The following is a 15557-nucleotide window of genomic DNA, read 5'->3' as shown; positions in this document are numbered from 1 at the left end:
GTTATCTTACAGCTCGAACATGACCACGCTAGTCCTCATTTAAATTGCAAAATAAGCTTGATCTCTTTTTCATCGCTTGTACTCCAGGTTGAAACATTCTAGCTATCTAGACCTGAACCCGCTTGATATCGATATCACCTTAGTTGACTTATCGATTTTAAAGCGTTTGAGTTCAACCTTAATTTAGTTTAAACGCCACCGTAACACATTCAAATAGCATTTGGCTAATCAATTATTCTACTAGAAATATTGCGTTGATAATAAAATATATTTTTGAATAAATAAATAAATAAATAAATAGTATAATTACGTCGATAAATATCAATACAAATTCATAAATTAAATTTCAACACTACTGTTCAGTTCTCCATTAGGTTTTTTCTATTAAATTTTCTTTTTCTGAAATTCGTTCTTCAAGTAAATAAGCTTTCAACAGAGCTATTTGATTTGTCCATGTTTCTCCTGATTTTAGGAATCTAGCAATCCGACAACGATTATTGGTACATTGTTCCCTTCCTTTACTTTCCTGATTTTCATTCTGATACATTTCAATAGCATCCAGAACATTGGCTGTTAGGGTATTAAGTTGTTCAAGGGCAGAATAAGCTGTAAAAGAGAAAAAAAAACAATTTAAACTGCGTCCAACTCAATTTTCTCTCATGTAAAAATAATTCACTGGCTTGAACAACGTCAATTTTTTCAATAAACTTCGCGTTGGTGGCGGAAGTGATTTTTCTCAATGATCACGACATTTTTAACCGGTTCAATCAAGCGTAAAAACTAGTGCGTAGATGGTATAACTATTATTGCATTAAGTAGATAATGTACTTATCAACTTACATGTCTGTATTTTTCTTCCATCATCACTCTCAGAGTCATCATCTTTATCTCCCTTCTTCATTTCCAATTTCGGAATAAAAAGAAGCAAGCAAATAATCGCTATGAATTTCACGATCATTTTGAAGATAACAAGTTTAAGAAGTATTTTAGCGATCGTGAAAAAGTTGAGCTTCAAAGCAAATGGCCAGGAAAAATCGATAGTTGGCAGGGCTGGAAGTTGAGGAAGAGCATAACCATTCCATCCTGATGTTCCATATCCTAAGAATAACAAAAAATGTTAGCTATATGATTTTTATGAATAAATTTAACCCTTTCAGCTTATCCATTGATCAGAGATAAAACTTTAAAAAAATACTTAAAAGTTATTAGTGTTATTTATGATTATAATTATTCTTTCGGCAATAAAATAAATAATATTTCTAATGAAATAATTTTATCCTACAATTAAGGAGTTAGGTTTGAAAGGGTCAATGAATTGAATACTCTACCTCGAATCTCACCTTGCTGAGGTGGTCTCGGTGGTAAATAACTATTCTGGGGAGGGCCATAGACATCCTGAGGCATTGGTGCTGGGCCATAATTCGTGCTGGGAACTCCATAGCTGACTTGGGGAGGGCCATAAGATGTTTGACTGGTACCATAAGGATTCTGCTCGTTAAAACTTTCAGACTGTTGAATCGGTAATGAGTACGAGTCACTTGGTGGTGAGAAAAATGACCCTGAAGACCCGCTGTGGATTATTCGAGGATTTTTTATTGTTTCTTCTACTCCATTCGGTAAGCCGTAAGTTGTACTTGGTTCTTTTGGAGGACCATATTCATTTACTGGACGATATACTGGGCTTTCGTATACTCGTCGAACGACTTTCGGATACTTTGGTTTAGCACTTATTCTGAAAACTCCCTCACGAGGGTCTTTACTCTTGTGAGAATATTCTAATGCTTCTAAATAACTGTCTTTCATTGAAGGTTTAATGTTCATCCTCGAGTAAGTATCAACTGGTTTTTTTGAAACAACATTCGATCGAACATTAGGATAACTAGAGTAAACTGGGTAGACTTGTTGTGTAGAATTGATGGCTTCATTATTTTTCGCTACATCTTGACTCGTTGGTTCCACTCCAGTATTCAGAGTTGATGAATTTGTGCTGAATGAGTCTAAAGGTAATCCTGTATCTCCATTTATTGTGGTAATAATCCCTATTAAGAGAAATAGAGTTGATGAACTCAACAAAGTTAGTCTTGTTTCCTCCTTCATTTTCATCTCATAAACAGTGAAAATCCGTGCTTCAAACCTGGAATCATGTGTGCAACTGTTGATTATAATATATACTACTCTACTAATAGAGTTAAAAAAATTAAAATATTCAAGTACGCGGAATGACTATAAAGTAATCAAAAAGTTTTCCTGTCTGAATACTGAATAAAGTGGTTAACGTTCTGCATAGTAATACTTCTAACGGTTCTAACCCTTGTATACCTTTCTATGTTATCTATGTTGCTTGTAAGGTTAATTAATTTTTTATCTTATATAGTTTATAAATCTTTAGTACATCAGTTTTAGACAACTATTTAGATGATAATTATTGCTATAATGATAAAATTGAAATAAATCAATCCAATAAAAATAATATTTAAAAAAAGCAAAATTATTTTAATCATCTTACCAATGAAAAATTAGTTTTGTTAACAATTAATCCAAAATAGAAGTCATACGATTATTAACACTAATTAACATGAATTAAACATAGTTAATTAAACAGTTGACAATTGTATTCTTTACTCCAAAATCACTGATAATTTATTTATAAAACACATCATCACTTATCAATAAACGGAAATGAAATAAAAAATTTCTGTCTTCATGCAGACTATATATTCGTAGAAAGGTGGTGGGGACACCCCCATGAATTTCACCGGTTTACATTTTCAAATCAGACTTTTTAATTACTATTATGACTATTAGGGAAAAGAATAATTATGAGAAAACAATGTCTACAATTTGAGGGTGTTGCATAATTAATAAATTTGTTCCCGTTATATCGATTTTTAGCAACAAGAATGATAAATAAATAAATAAATTTAATACTTTGATCAAGTGGTATTTAGAATGCGAAAGTGTTGAAGACATATCAAGCTTTTTTAAGGCGTAGTCCCATTGTTATGTATTGCCAGTGTTTGCGATAACGGTCCCACCTGCTCTTTAGCTATGATTCGTTGATCCAGTGGCATACTTACCTTCATCAATGACACTTTTTGTCTAATTTTCGTATGATAATCGAACTCTTCAATACTTTATTCCACTTAATTTTATACAGAGACTAACTGTTTCTGTTGAATAGTAATAAAATCATTCTTTTCATCATTTTTGCATTTTCAACCTGGAGAGATAAAAAAATGCCTTCTAAGCATCCAATTATTTTTGTTAACTCCTAATAGAATTTTATTACAAGAAAATCAGTCTTTCATTTGCCATCTGGCTATAATCAATAGAGAACCTGGTTTGCGTTTCCCAGCAACACATTAAATAGATTTTATCATCTAGATGCCAACAAGTGAAGTCAAGTAAGGGAACTGATCAAGAATTTCAACTAAAAATATATTTATTTCTTTTGTTTTTGCAGATGGGTGAAATTTGGAAAAGTTCAAAATATTGCTTTCCTAGGGAAAGAAGTGATAGCAATAGCTTCAGGTGTTCATGTGGTATTCATCAATTTAAATACAAAAGATGAAAAAGTAGAAAGGTTTGATAGTAAAGAACGTGGAGAAGGTGCTTCTTGTTTGGCAGGACATCCAGTAAGAACATTTCTCTGAATTTAAAAGAACATTATTAATCGATTTATGTTCATTAAATATTTTTTCCAGGTTGTACCAATGTTTGCGCTTGCAGAACGTGGTATAAAGCCAACGATATCAATTTTTACTTACCCTGCTATTGAAAAAATCTCAACATGTATTTACCAACCAGTGGAAAAAAAAGAAAGAAGTAATTTTCTCTTTTGCATTTTTGGAGGAACTGATTATCTTTTTAGCCTTACTTCGTATCCTCATTTCAAATTGATAGTATGGTCATGGAGAACAGGAGAAAATTTGAAAATTATTGATACAGGAATTAAGGATAATTTCCAACGCATGACGTTAGTGGCCTATAATCATTTTAAATAGGTTTAATGATGATTATTGTACTTAATTAAATGTATTTGACTAATTTAAATATTAATTTATATTTATCCTCTAGATGCTCAGCTTCATCTCCATTGTTGATTTCACAGTTGGGAGAAGAGACAGGAAAAATAATTGTGTACGAAATGAACATCTGCTCCAAAATAATTTTATTAACTCCAGTAATCAACTCTCTGACTGAAAAAATCTCATCAGTTTCATGGACATACGATGGGAATTTATTACTTTGTGATGAACTTGGGAATGTTTTTTGCATACAGTGTGATGGAAAACGTCGTTACCTTGTTGTAGAATCAATTATCTCTGAGAAACCACAATGGAAGCCTTTAATTACTGATTTCCGTGGCGGAGTAGCAGTAGTCAATTCTGAATCTCGTATCCTTGTAAGTTGTAAATTTATTCGGAAATTAAGGTAAACTGATTTAAAAAAGATTCTACATACTCAAGTACATAAAGTTTTACAGAAAACTGTCTGGAGAACGTATTAAGCATGGAAGTTTTTGGAAGTTTGTTTGGGAAGTAAAAACAATTTCTCATCCAATTTACATGATTCGTCATCCACAGAGGGACAGTCTTTTATTTTGTACATCAACTGGAGAAATCGTTGAAATCAGTGTTGGAGATGATGATGTTCCTCGAATGCAAATGATTTGTAACCAAGGATGTGGGTATTTATTTTTAATGGCTATCAATCCTAGAGGACTCCACATTGCGGTTCTTGATACTTGTAATCGTCTTCTTATCATTGAAAGTCAAACTGGCAGTTTATCAAGTACTTTATCTTTCAATGAGTATGGACAAGGTAGGTATCATTTTTTTTCCAACATCGGTAGAACATAAAACCAAAGTAAATTGTCGCAAATAAATTTGATTCTGTCTATGTAGTTTTGTATTCATTGGCACATCCTGCTTTACCAATTATAGCAGCAACTACAGCAACAGGGACATGCAATATTCTGAATGTTGTTGATGCATTAAAACCTGTTTTAATAAAATCGTTATTTTTAATTAAACAACCACTGGATAAAATGAAGTTTTCCCAGGGTGGTGAGATGCTAGCAGTAGCCAACCAGAGTGATGGATGTTTATTCATCATGGGTGGCTTTAAGAAAGTAGAAGTTGAAGTGGAAACATTCATTAAACTTTCTTATCAAGTAAGATACTTATATTTACTTTTATTCCAATGGTTTATTTTAATTACTCTTAATTTTAATATATTCTATAAACTGTCATCATTTTTTTTAAAGTATTACTTAGCAAAACATAATATTGCAGATTGCAGATTTTTTAATTTATGAGCCCAATAATCAGCATTCAAAAATTTTGGTTCTTGTAAAGTCTCATCCGTTAACTAATATTGGGAAATATTTAGTTGTTTATGGTCTTCAAAATAAAACTGCAATGATGGAAAGAGTTATTGAGTTACCAAATATTTTCAAACACTTACATTACGGTGAATCTGTTTCAGATATTATAGCCAGTCCTTACTTGACAAAGCAATTATATTTTTTTAAATTAACTGTAGGTTCGACTCTTTCATGATGAAGCAATTGAATAATGAGTTTGTTGATGGTTAATTGAATGAAAATATTTTACTTACAGAAGAACATGAACACTATCAACTTTATCGGCTGTATATTTTCTAATCACAAGTTGAGAGATGTTAACATCAATTATTATGCAAAAATATTGTTAACATTTGGATATGATGGATATGTTATGATAAGAAAAAATTCAAGCATTAATCAAATATTTACAAAGCTTCTAACTCATCATCGTCAAGAAGGAGGAGTGAAAAATGCCATTATTTGTGTTCAGGATAATATTATAATTAGTCTAGGGAGGAATGGAAATCTAGTTGCTAGTCAAATGACCTCTCTTCCAACTACATTTGACCCAGATAATCAGAATACAAGCTTCATTCAATCACAGCAAGATCTTACTAGTTTTGTTAGAAAATCAGATCTGAAAATAAATGAGTCGTGGGTTGAATGGAAGCACACTATGGAATTGCAAAGAGAAAGAGAAGAAATGAATAGTGAACGTCTAGCTATAAAGGCTGATTTTATAAATTTGAAAATAAAATTAAAAAAACTTCTTGATGAAAATGAATTTGAAAGTGAAAATAACAGATTATCCGTAGATACATTTGATTTAAATGTAGAATTACGAGGACAGAAAATTAAATCAAATCAATTAGAATTAGAAAAAATGCAGAAAAATTTTGAAATTCAAATTTATTGTCAAGATAAAGTATCAGAGTATCTAAAAAAGTTTTATTGGGATTCCATGAGTGTTCCAGAATGTATTTTAATATCATTGGATGGAAAAACTCGTGTGAAGAATTATATGTTGACTGTAATACCTGAAGATGACAAAAGGTGGAGAATATTAGAAAATCACTCTTCATCCAGGTAAATAGGATAGAACTTGAATAAATGATGTACGGTTTATTTTCGATTATTTTATTTATAGTACCGAGGAAAATGGTGTAGCTTCATATTCATCAACGACAAAAGAAGAAATCAAAACCAAAGATATAAATAATGATGAGGAGGATGAAGAAGAAAAATTAGCATTAGCTGGCATAACTTCATATCGCTGGATTCAAGAGGATTCTCATAATATCGTCAATCAAATTACTCGTGATGGAAGCTATGCTGAAGGTGTCAGAATGAGTTTTTTTAGCAAAAGACGAGAGGAAAAATTAAAGGTGACCATTATAATTAAAATTTCATTTATACTAAAACCAGATTTTCAATGTTATAAATAAAATTTATTAATGTTCTGCACATAAATATCATTCATAATATAATTTAATACTTTGATGTCTTACAGAATTACTTTAATAATTTATTTGAAAATATGCTCATTAAAAAAGAAGAAGCCATAAAATTAGCAAGAGACCAGATCAGTAGAATAAACCACTGTTTATCTGAGTTAAGAGAAGTGTTTCAATTAGATTACTCTGTAGATTTTAATTGGTTACACCTTGAGTTACACGATAGTGAAAGACCACAAACAGTGGTGAAGGTTGAGGACGAGGAAGTTTATAAGTCTATCGATGATTTCACTCATGCGACACACTCTGATGATATGAATAATTCAATAAGTTTAAATGAATCCAGTACTGCTGAAGTTTTATTCCGTGAGGAAGCTTTACAGAAGATGATGGGTGGTGTCCTTGAAGTCCGGTATTTATTACAATAATCAAATTAATCAAAGATCAATCATTTTTACGATATTAAAGGAATAAAATATTATTTTATGATCAAGGTGGGAAGATGAAATAAAAAAAGACATCGAAAAGCCACAATGTTTGTCAAAAGATCCACAAAATTATACTGCAGATGATTTAATTTCTATAAAAGAATATGAGAAGGCTGTGGAGAGTCTAAGAATCGAAAAATTGAAATATAAATCAATTTTAGAAAATGAGATTATTGAAATTCAAAGTAAGTTTTTTCTCAATTTAAATTGAAATATCAGAGGTTATTTGAATAAAGATTTTATTTGAATAAAAGTGTTGATAATCCCGCAGATAAATGGAACCCATAAAATGGACCCATTAACCACATTTAAATAAGTTTTTTTACTAGTCTTTTCCTTTCTATTTTCTATTTCAATTAAGAATTTATTTTCTTAAAAAAATTGTTCTTGATTACATAAAATTTTCATTATTTCCTTCTAGAGGCTTTGCAAGAAAATATCAATGAATTTAATAGAAGTGTGGAAATGTTTTTCCTTGAAAGAATCAAAATAGAATCAGCAGTTTTGCAAGAAAGTTTGATGAGATTGCAAGAATCAAGAAGGCATCAGTTGCGATTAAAAGGAGTGGAAAAAATCAAACAGATAGAAAACAATGAACTAGCACCAGCTGTGAATGAATTTCAAAACCTTATGGAAGAATTGCCAGTGTTAGAATCTTCAGTAAATGATGTAAAAAATCGTTATGAAAATCTTTGCAAACGTGAGAAACTTCTAGAAGGGAAATTGCGTGCAGAATTTTCTGACTTGAAGCAACCAATAGTAGATTATCTCTTGAGACATTATAAAAAAAGGCCTCGGTCTAGTCAATTAATTTGCACGTCAATTATCTATCTGACAGAAGTCAGTAAGTGTATTTTGAGTGGAGACAAATCTCCAATCCTTCCTCGTGAATGCTTGGATTTTCTTAAGGGAATGAATAGTTTAGATATCATGCCGTCAGGGCTTCCAACTCAAATAGACAGCAATCACTGGTTCCTTCTCTGCAAATTACGACGAAGTAAAGTAGAAATAGAAACTAGGGTGAGTTTGATGCGTTTAGCATAACAGGTTTAGTCATTATCCCATTATTTAAGAACAGGTTCAGAATTACTTGACTAATAAAATGATACCTGACAATTATAAAATGGTCTGTTTAATTTAATATCAGTCTAAATTAATAGTTTGTTGTTTTCACTATTAAGATAAAATGTGCTGTAATCGAGTTGGCTGAAGCTGAACAAACATGTAGCAACCATCAAAAAGCTATTCAGAATGCTCAGAATAGAATTCAACAGTTAAGAGAATTAATTGAACAGTTGAAACAAAAAAATTCTGAAACTTTACATGATATGGAAATACAATTGGTGTTAAAAATGGGACAGGTTGAAACAAATTTATGTGGGCATCCACGTGAGTTCAATAATTCTGTACTCGTTGCATTTGATCAAGTGTTTCGAGTCAATTCCTCTATTGTTGAGGCTGGTCGAAAAAAGCTAACAGCGATGAATCGAACGCTTATTTTTCGACGAACTATTCAATGGAAAGAATGGTGCCACAAATGTTTAAACATGACATTGAGAGATATGAAAGAAGAATTGAAGGTTTTACAGGATGTTAAGGTAAAAATGATTTATCAATAGATTCATTTTTAATTGTATGTCTATTTTATCACGATTCAATAACTTAGTATTCTCAATTCAAATATTCTAATGTAGTTTTTTTTAAAAGTTTTATATTTTATAAAATTTTCGTACGTGACTACTTCGATATAAAATGAATTTTTCAGGTCACGAAAGAAATACAAAAGTATCTGATGCGTCATTTGCATATCGTCGGGTCGGAGAAGGACATGGAAGCTTGGGAGAGGAGTATCATGTCGACCAAGAAGGTGAGCTAGACGTTGAAAATGTATATATTCGTTTATATTTTTCGATTTTTTTATTTCAAGTCGATGTTTTTCGTTCACCACAATCACAAAGAGCTGTCTCAAGGTCCCAAGGATCTAAAATGAATTGGAAACTTGTTTCAGAGATTTCGTAGGATGCTTCAAAATGAAAAAGAATCACTAGCCAATGTTGCTAAGAGGCTTAATGAGTGGCAAAAGAAAAACAATCAACTCAGTGATGTAATTGAAAAAACGAAATTAGTTACTTTCAAAGTATCTCTTAAAGCTAATGATGAAGAACGGGACAGTGACGAGAGATATCGTCGTGCTAAATTAAAAGCAATTATGAAGAGAAATAGACTAATAACTAAAGTTAGGAATAACTACGAAGATTTATTATCCTTACGATCTCAACTCGAGCTACTACGATTAAAAACTTATCCAACTTTAAGATTAAAAAATGCTAGAGATAAAAAAAGGAGAACAATCAATGTCTAGAAAATTAATTGAACATAAATCTAATTGCAGAAAAATAATTACGATAGTTGTAACTCAGTATAAATATTTTTTTTTATTTTAATCTGATTGATGACTAATCCGACGAGTTCAGATTACAATATTTACCATGTGATTTTTCAATTAATTTCCATTCTAAATATGCATAAATTCATTGATCTTTATGCTAATCTAGTTTTTATTTAATTATTTTCCTGGATTAAGTGTATAATTACAATGCAAAAGACCTCAACAATATTCATAATGCATACAAAGCAAATAGATGTAAATGATACCATTCAGTAATGGAGTTTAGTTAAAATTCATCAATGTTACAATTATGTAAAAGGCTTACTAAAATTTCAGAAGTCGTTCGATTATTATAAATTAAAAGATCTTGACCCTAGGCTATCTTAAGTATTCTTCTGACATCAAATTACATTTGTTACTGCTCATTTTCCTCCTTGCATAATGTTTATTCTAAGAATCTTTAGATATCACTTTACTCCCGTGAAGTACCGCTTTTATTTGTCTGAGCTAATCGTAACCTTGATATCTTGCAATGTAAATTACTTGTACGTGCAATGGTTACATATTTTAATAAATAAACATAATTATCACTGAAAATATCTCATCTTCATACACTGACCACACGTATTTGATGCCATGTGTCTTCTACGGCAAGCAAATCATATTGCAGCAGTAAAATTTATTAATATCATAATGTAATATCAAATGTGGTGGATATAGCACTTTTTATCAATATTGAAAAAGGTCATAAATAAAAAATGAAAATTATATAACTGGGTTATTCCAAATAATGTGCAATGTATTCAAAACAGAGGAAGATATAAATTGTAAAAAAAATCTGGCGTGGGGATGCGACCACAAGGAGTTGTCTCCCTCTCTGCAGTCTCACTGGAGGAAGTGGATATAAAAGGATGAGCAACGCAAATATGAAGAAAGAAATCTCGCAGAGGTGTATCATTAAACTCACGACAAAATTTTCCTTATCATTATCTTCTCGTCTGACTGATTAACTTTATTTACCACAATGACATCCAGGGGACTAACTCTAATTGTTGCCCTGGTGGCTGTTTTCAATGGAGTTCAATCAGATTCAACTACTCCAAGTTCAGTTTGTAAGTAAAATAAAATGAAATATTCACATTGATAATTATTTCATGATTAGTTAAAAAAAAATTGAATTATTAGTTACAATGTGTATTCCTGAGATCTACTGGAAAGATTGTGTAAACATGATGAAAGACTCCGAAAGCAAGGGAATCCCAATTGCTTGTGTGACAGGTCGTGATAGGTACGAATGCATTGAAAGAGTAGGAAAAAAAGAAGCTGATGTCGTTGCTGTTGATCCTGAAGACATGTACCTTGCAGCAAAAAATAATCTTGCTTCGTCAGCTGGTTATAACGTTGTCGAACAGGTTTGTGAGACGTTTTGTAATATAAAATCATTTTTATATTGTTGATTTGATAGATAATTAGTCATGGAGTTGTCTAATTAATTAAAGAATAATTTATAAATAGATACGTACGAAGGAAGAACCAGATGAGCCTTATCGATATGAAGCAGTGGTTGTTATTCATAAAGACTTGCAAATATTTGATGTTCATAGTCTTCGGGGTTTGAATTCCTGTCATACTGGCGTAGGTCGTAATGTTGGCTATAAAATTCCCATTACCAAACTTACTGCCATGGGAGTCCTTGCTAACATTAACGATCCTGAGTATTCTGCCAGAGAGAATGAAATTAGAGCTTTAAGTACACTTTTTAATAAAGGATGTCTTGTTGGAAAATGGTCACCTGATCCAGTAATTAATAAAAGAATGAGTAAGTGACTGTGATTAATTTTATAAAGCATAAATTTTATATAATTTTCTATAATCGTTCATGTTATAACATGTAGTGAAGAAATAAAATGAGATTTTCTCTGTTGATATTTACTAAAAGTAGAAAAGATTGTAACATTTACTTTTATGTTTGTTCTTTTAGAGGAAACTTACAGCAATATGTGTGCTCTTTGTGAACATCCAGACATCTGTGATTACCCAGATAAATATTCAGGCTATGAAGGAGCTCTACGCTGTCTTGCACATAATGGTGGCCAAGTGGCATTTACCAAAGTCATTTACGTTAAACGTTTCTTCGGGCTTCCAGTTGGAAAAGGTCCTGCAGTACCTACTACAGAAAATCCCAATGATTTCATGTATTTTTGTCCTGATGGTACTAAAGTTCCTATCAATGCTGAAACTAAACCATGTACCTGGGCTGCTAGACCATGGCAAGGATATATGACCAACGGTCAAGTGAAAGATGTTGATGCTGTTCAAAAGGTAAAACTTTTTCCAATTGATATTTTTTGAAATATTTGATGAATTGAAAATTGCAAAAAAATAATCCGCTTTTATAGGAACTAACACAACTGGGAGCACTTGGTGAAAAAGAACAAGCAGATTGGTGGAAAGACATATTGTTATTGAATGACAAGACAATTGCAATCAAAACAAATGCTGTAGCCCCTCTAGAACATTTGGAGACAGCAAAATACTTGGATGTGATCGAGAGAAACTCAGGAGCACCTGAGAGAGATGCTCGTTGGTGTGTCTGGGATAACGACAGTTTTGAGAAGTGCAAAGCACTTGCAAAAGCAGCACACTCAAGGGATGCAAGACCTAGATTAGATTGCATTCTAGAAAAAGATCAAGAAACTTGTCTCACTACACTCCGAGACGAAGGAGCTGATCTAGTTATTCTGGATGGTGGTTCTGTGAAGAAAGCAAAAGAAGAATTTAATGCAGTTCCTATTGTGGCGGAAAATTATGGTCCTGGTCAAACTGAATTTAGTGAAAGACCTGCTGTTGCTGTTATCAAGAAGGATAGTCCAATCAATAAAATAGGTATGTTATTAGCTATTTTTATTGTTAAAAAAAAAATAATGAAAGAGAAATTAATAATAAAAAAATATTTCAGCTGAATTGAGAGGAAAAAAATCGTGTCATACTTTTTACAAAAAGGACTTTGCTGGGTGGTTGGCTCCGATGAAAATATTGAAGGATTCCAACTTGACAACATCTGAAGATCCAATCTCTGAGTTCTTCGAAGCATCTTGTGCTCCAGGCGCTGCAATAAAGGGAAGCCTCTGTCAGCAATGCGTGGGTAATATTGATTCGAAAGATGATCAAACTATGGCTGCAACTAAATGCCAACCCACTCAAGCTGAAGCTTTTAGTGGTGGTAAAGGTGCACTCAGGTACATTCCATTTCTATTAATTCTATTCAAATCTAACATCGAAATTGAGTTTAACCATCTAAACAAATTTTCAGATGTTTAACCGAGGGTAAAGGAGATGTAGCTTTTGTTCCTTATACTGCTATTCAACAGTTAGCTAAAGAAAATGTGACTCAAGGCGCTATTAAAACTTCTGAATTAATGTTACTTTGCCCTGGCGGTGGAACAGCTCCAGTAGACCAATGGGAAAAATGTAATTTAGGTCTAGAACCACCAAGAATTATCGTCAGCCATGCAGGCAAGACCGCTAATGTCTTAGAAGAACTAACTCATGGTGTTTTAACTGCTACTACTTTGTATTCAAAGAGACCTGACCTTCTTCAATTATTTGGTGCATGGGGTGGTCAACGTAATATTTTATTTAAAGATGATGCTATAGGATTAGTTTCTGTTGATAACTCATGGAATCATTATGATGATTGGGCTTCAACACAACAGGCTTATGGTTCAGTATAAAAATGCTACATGAAAGAGAAGTTATATCATTCATTCCATTTATTATATTTTTATTACGCTTACAAGTTATGTAATGATAAAATTGGAGTATAATGTAATATTAAAATTATTAAAAAATCCTTTTTATAAAAAATGTATAAAATATATTATTCAGCTAAGCTATCTAATTTTCACAGAATTTTTTTTTAATTACGGTCGCTATTTGATTATATCTCATTTTCTGATATTTTTTGAATACAATATTTTCTGGTGAATTAATACTAATGGATCGTTTTATACCTAAAATTAAGTTTTCGATGACAGTTTTCTTTTCTGCTGCTGGAAATCTACAATAAAAATATGGTTAAATAAATATTCAAAGTCTAAATGATCATAATTAAATAAAAATCTTACGCAAGTTTTATTCGGTCTGGAATCCAATGATCTATTTCTTTTGTATCAAAACAATCAATTCTATCATTTATTAGAATTTTTGTAAGTGAAGAAATAACTCCAGCTATAAGTAGTGATGATTTTTGAATTATTTTTTGATTGAAGAGCAAAATGTCCAGCTATAAAAATAAAAATAATGACATTTATAAAGAAGTTTATGATATATTTTTCATTAATATGACTTACCATATATGCTCCAACGTAATAATAAGTACTGAAATTTACATTTGTATATTCACAACCATAATAAGTTTTTACGTTATACATTATTATTGATATCAAATCTGGATAATTGATATGAAAGTTGAGATTTTTTAAAATTTTCCATTCACAATCAATTAATTCTTTCAAAGTAAAAAAGTAATTGGAGTGTTCAATGACTTCCTCTATCTAAAATTTAGTTGGATATTTTTTTAATTAATCATTAACTATAAATAAATACATTTTTTACCGTTGGAAGTTTACTGTAAAGATAATCCTTTTTTGCAATCAACCATAATGCTGTTATTTCAACTAATCGAGGAGGTACATCATTTAAAACTCCCATAGAAAGGAGATCATCCATGATCCTAATAGCATGATATGAGAGTGCTGGTGGAAAATGTAATTTTACCTGTAACAAATATAAATCAGTTCATCTCCATAAAAAAAGTATATGGTCTTGAAAATAATCTTATTTTGTTTACAGCTAAAATGACGATGTTATGGACTGAATTCTTCCACTGATTCGATAAAACTGGTCGATATTTGAGACCAGAGAAAATTCTCTTCCTCTCAAATTCCTGTCCTTCATAAAACTGTATTATATCATCTGAGTACTGAAATAATTGGGCTGTGATGTTAACGGCTGATTTCTGAAGTAGTAATTTACTACGTCTGTGTTTCACTTTGACCTAAAATACCAAAATAATATCTAAGTGTCTGTTTAATTAAAATGTCTAATGAAAAAAATTGTTTGCAAACTGAATTCATAACGTTAGTCACAGAAGGAATATCATGCGGAAATAAAGTACTTACCGGTGTATAAGGTATTGGCTTATTAAGAACTCCTATAGGTGTTTCAATTTCATATGAGAAATTCTCGGCTGTTTTAAGCTGTTTAATTCTTTTATGTAAGAATTGAGAAACGTCCTTATTGGTACATAATTCATGATGATTAACTTTTTCATATACCTCAATTAGAGGCAATATTTTTTCAGAAAGACTTCTCTTTAATCGAGCTCTTTTTGGACCATGAACTGTACATTTGCTTCCTTGTACAGAACTATTTTTTTGAGAATGAGTGATCTCTTTGTTTGATTCAGCTTTTGGTATTAATTTTTCTTGAAAAACTGAAATCTTACCAGAATTGAATGCTTTCGTTGAACACGAAGGACTGACATTCTTTGATGGATTGTGATTAGCTTTCAATTTTCGTATAGTTATATTTGCATAATTTTTCTTTTTCGGAGTTATTGTTAATATAACATTCTCTTTTTCATCCCACTGGAACTGGGAAGATGAATGTCTCCGCGTTACTTCTCTTGGCATATTGATGTTTAATACTCTGAATTTTTCATATCACTTCACTTTTAGTCACAATTTAATTAACAGTTTTCACTTGAAAATTTGGATTTAGACTGCTGATGATAATTATTTCAATCAATTATCGTAAATCCTTAACCGTTGAAATAACCTTGTCCTTTGAATATTGTTTACATTTGTCTGTCA

At 31.4% G+C, this 15557-nt stretch overlaps 4 protein-coding genes across 5 annotated transcripts; 2 read left to right on the top strand and 2 right to left on the bottom strand.

Annotated features, from left to right (window-relative positions):
* Positions 1 to 353: 353 nt before the first annotated feature.
* LOC118067757 (uncharacterized) lies at positions 354 to 2657 on the bottom strand. 2 transcript variants are annotated; one of them, XM_035084680.1, is made up of 4 exons: positions 2507 to 2657; positions 1329 to 2134; positions 841 to 1098; positions 354 to 606 (listed from the first exon to the last, which is right to left on the bottom strand). In XM_035084680.1, the coding sequence occupies exons 2-4, from the start codon at positions 2101 to 2103 to the stop codon at positions 371 to 373; spliced, it is 1269 nt and encodes a 422-aa protein (XP_034940571.1). In that variant the 5' UTR covers positions 2104 to 2134; positions 2507 to 2657; the 3' UTR covers positions 354 to 370. The 2 variants fall into 2 exon arrangements, with proteins under 2 accessions (XP_034940571.1, XP_034940572.1); XM_035084681.1 differs by having other exon boundaries at positions 1341 to 2134.
* Positions 2658 to 3384: 727 nt separating this feature from the next.
* LOC118067850 (cilia- and flagella-associated protein 43-like) lies at positions 3385 to 9702 on the top strand. The gene is made up of 16 exons (XM_035084831.1): positions 3385 to 3404; positions 3464 to 3635; positions 3705 to 3976; positions 4078 to 4405; positions 4587 to 4824; positions 4908 to 5176; positions 5298 to 5543; positions 5625 to 6141; positions 6271 to 6436; positions 6498 to 6688; positions 6904 to 7216; positions 7299 to 7477; positions 7714 to 8312; positions 8474 to 8890; positions 9058 to 9159; positions 9301 to 9702. Exons 1-16 carry the CDS (start codon positions 3385 to 3387, stop codon positions 9652 to 9654), a joined length of 4383 nt encoding a protein of 1460 aa, XP_034940722.1. The 3' UTR covers positions 9655 to 9702.
* Positions 9703 to 10601: 899 nt separating this feature from the next.
* Tsf1 (Transferrin 1) lies at positions 10602 to 13548 on the top strand. Its single transcript, XM_035084850.1, has 7 exons — positions 10602 to 10793; positions 10867 to 11093; positions 11197 to 11500; positions 11663 to 12003; positions 12081 to 12567; positions 12641 to 12920; positions 12995 to 13548. The coding sequence occupies exons 1-7, from the start codon at positions 10706 to 10708 to the stop codon at positions 13413 to 13415; spliced, it is 2148 nt and encodes a 715-aa protein (XP_034940741.1). The 5' UTR covers positions 10602 to 10705; the 3' UTR covers positions 13416 to 13548.
* LOC118067867 (uncharacterized) lies at positions 13543 to 15509 on the bottom strand. The gene is made up of 6 exons (XM_035084851.1): positions 14865 to 15509; positions 14534 to 14740; positions 14299 to 14460; positions 14034 to 14237; positions 13809 to 13966; positions 13543 to 13741 (listed from the first exon to the last, which is right to left on the bottom strand). The coding sequence occupies exons 1-6, from the start codon at positions 15375 to 15377 to the stop codon at positions 13579 to 13581; spliced, it is 1407 nt and encodes a 468-aa protein (XP_034940742.1). The 5' UTR covers positions 15378 to 15509; the 3' UTR covers positions 13543 to 13578.
* Positions 15510 to 15557: the final 48 nt, after the last annotated feature.

Source organism: Chelonus insularis, unplaced genomic scaffold (assembly GCF_013357705.1).
Source record: "Chelonus insularis isolate UGA/USDA-ARS -01 unplaced genomic scaffold, ASM1335770v1 contig_397_pilon, whole genome shotgun sequence".
NCBI lineage: Eukaryota > Metazoa > Arthropoda > Insecta > Hymenoptera > Braconidae > Chelonus > Chelonus insularis.
Note: the sequence above shows the minus strand (reverse complement) of the source record. Positions and strands in the feature narration are given on the sequence as shown.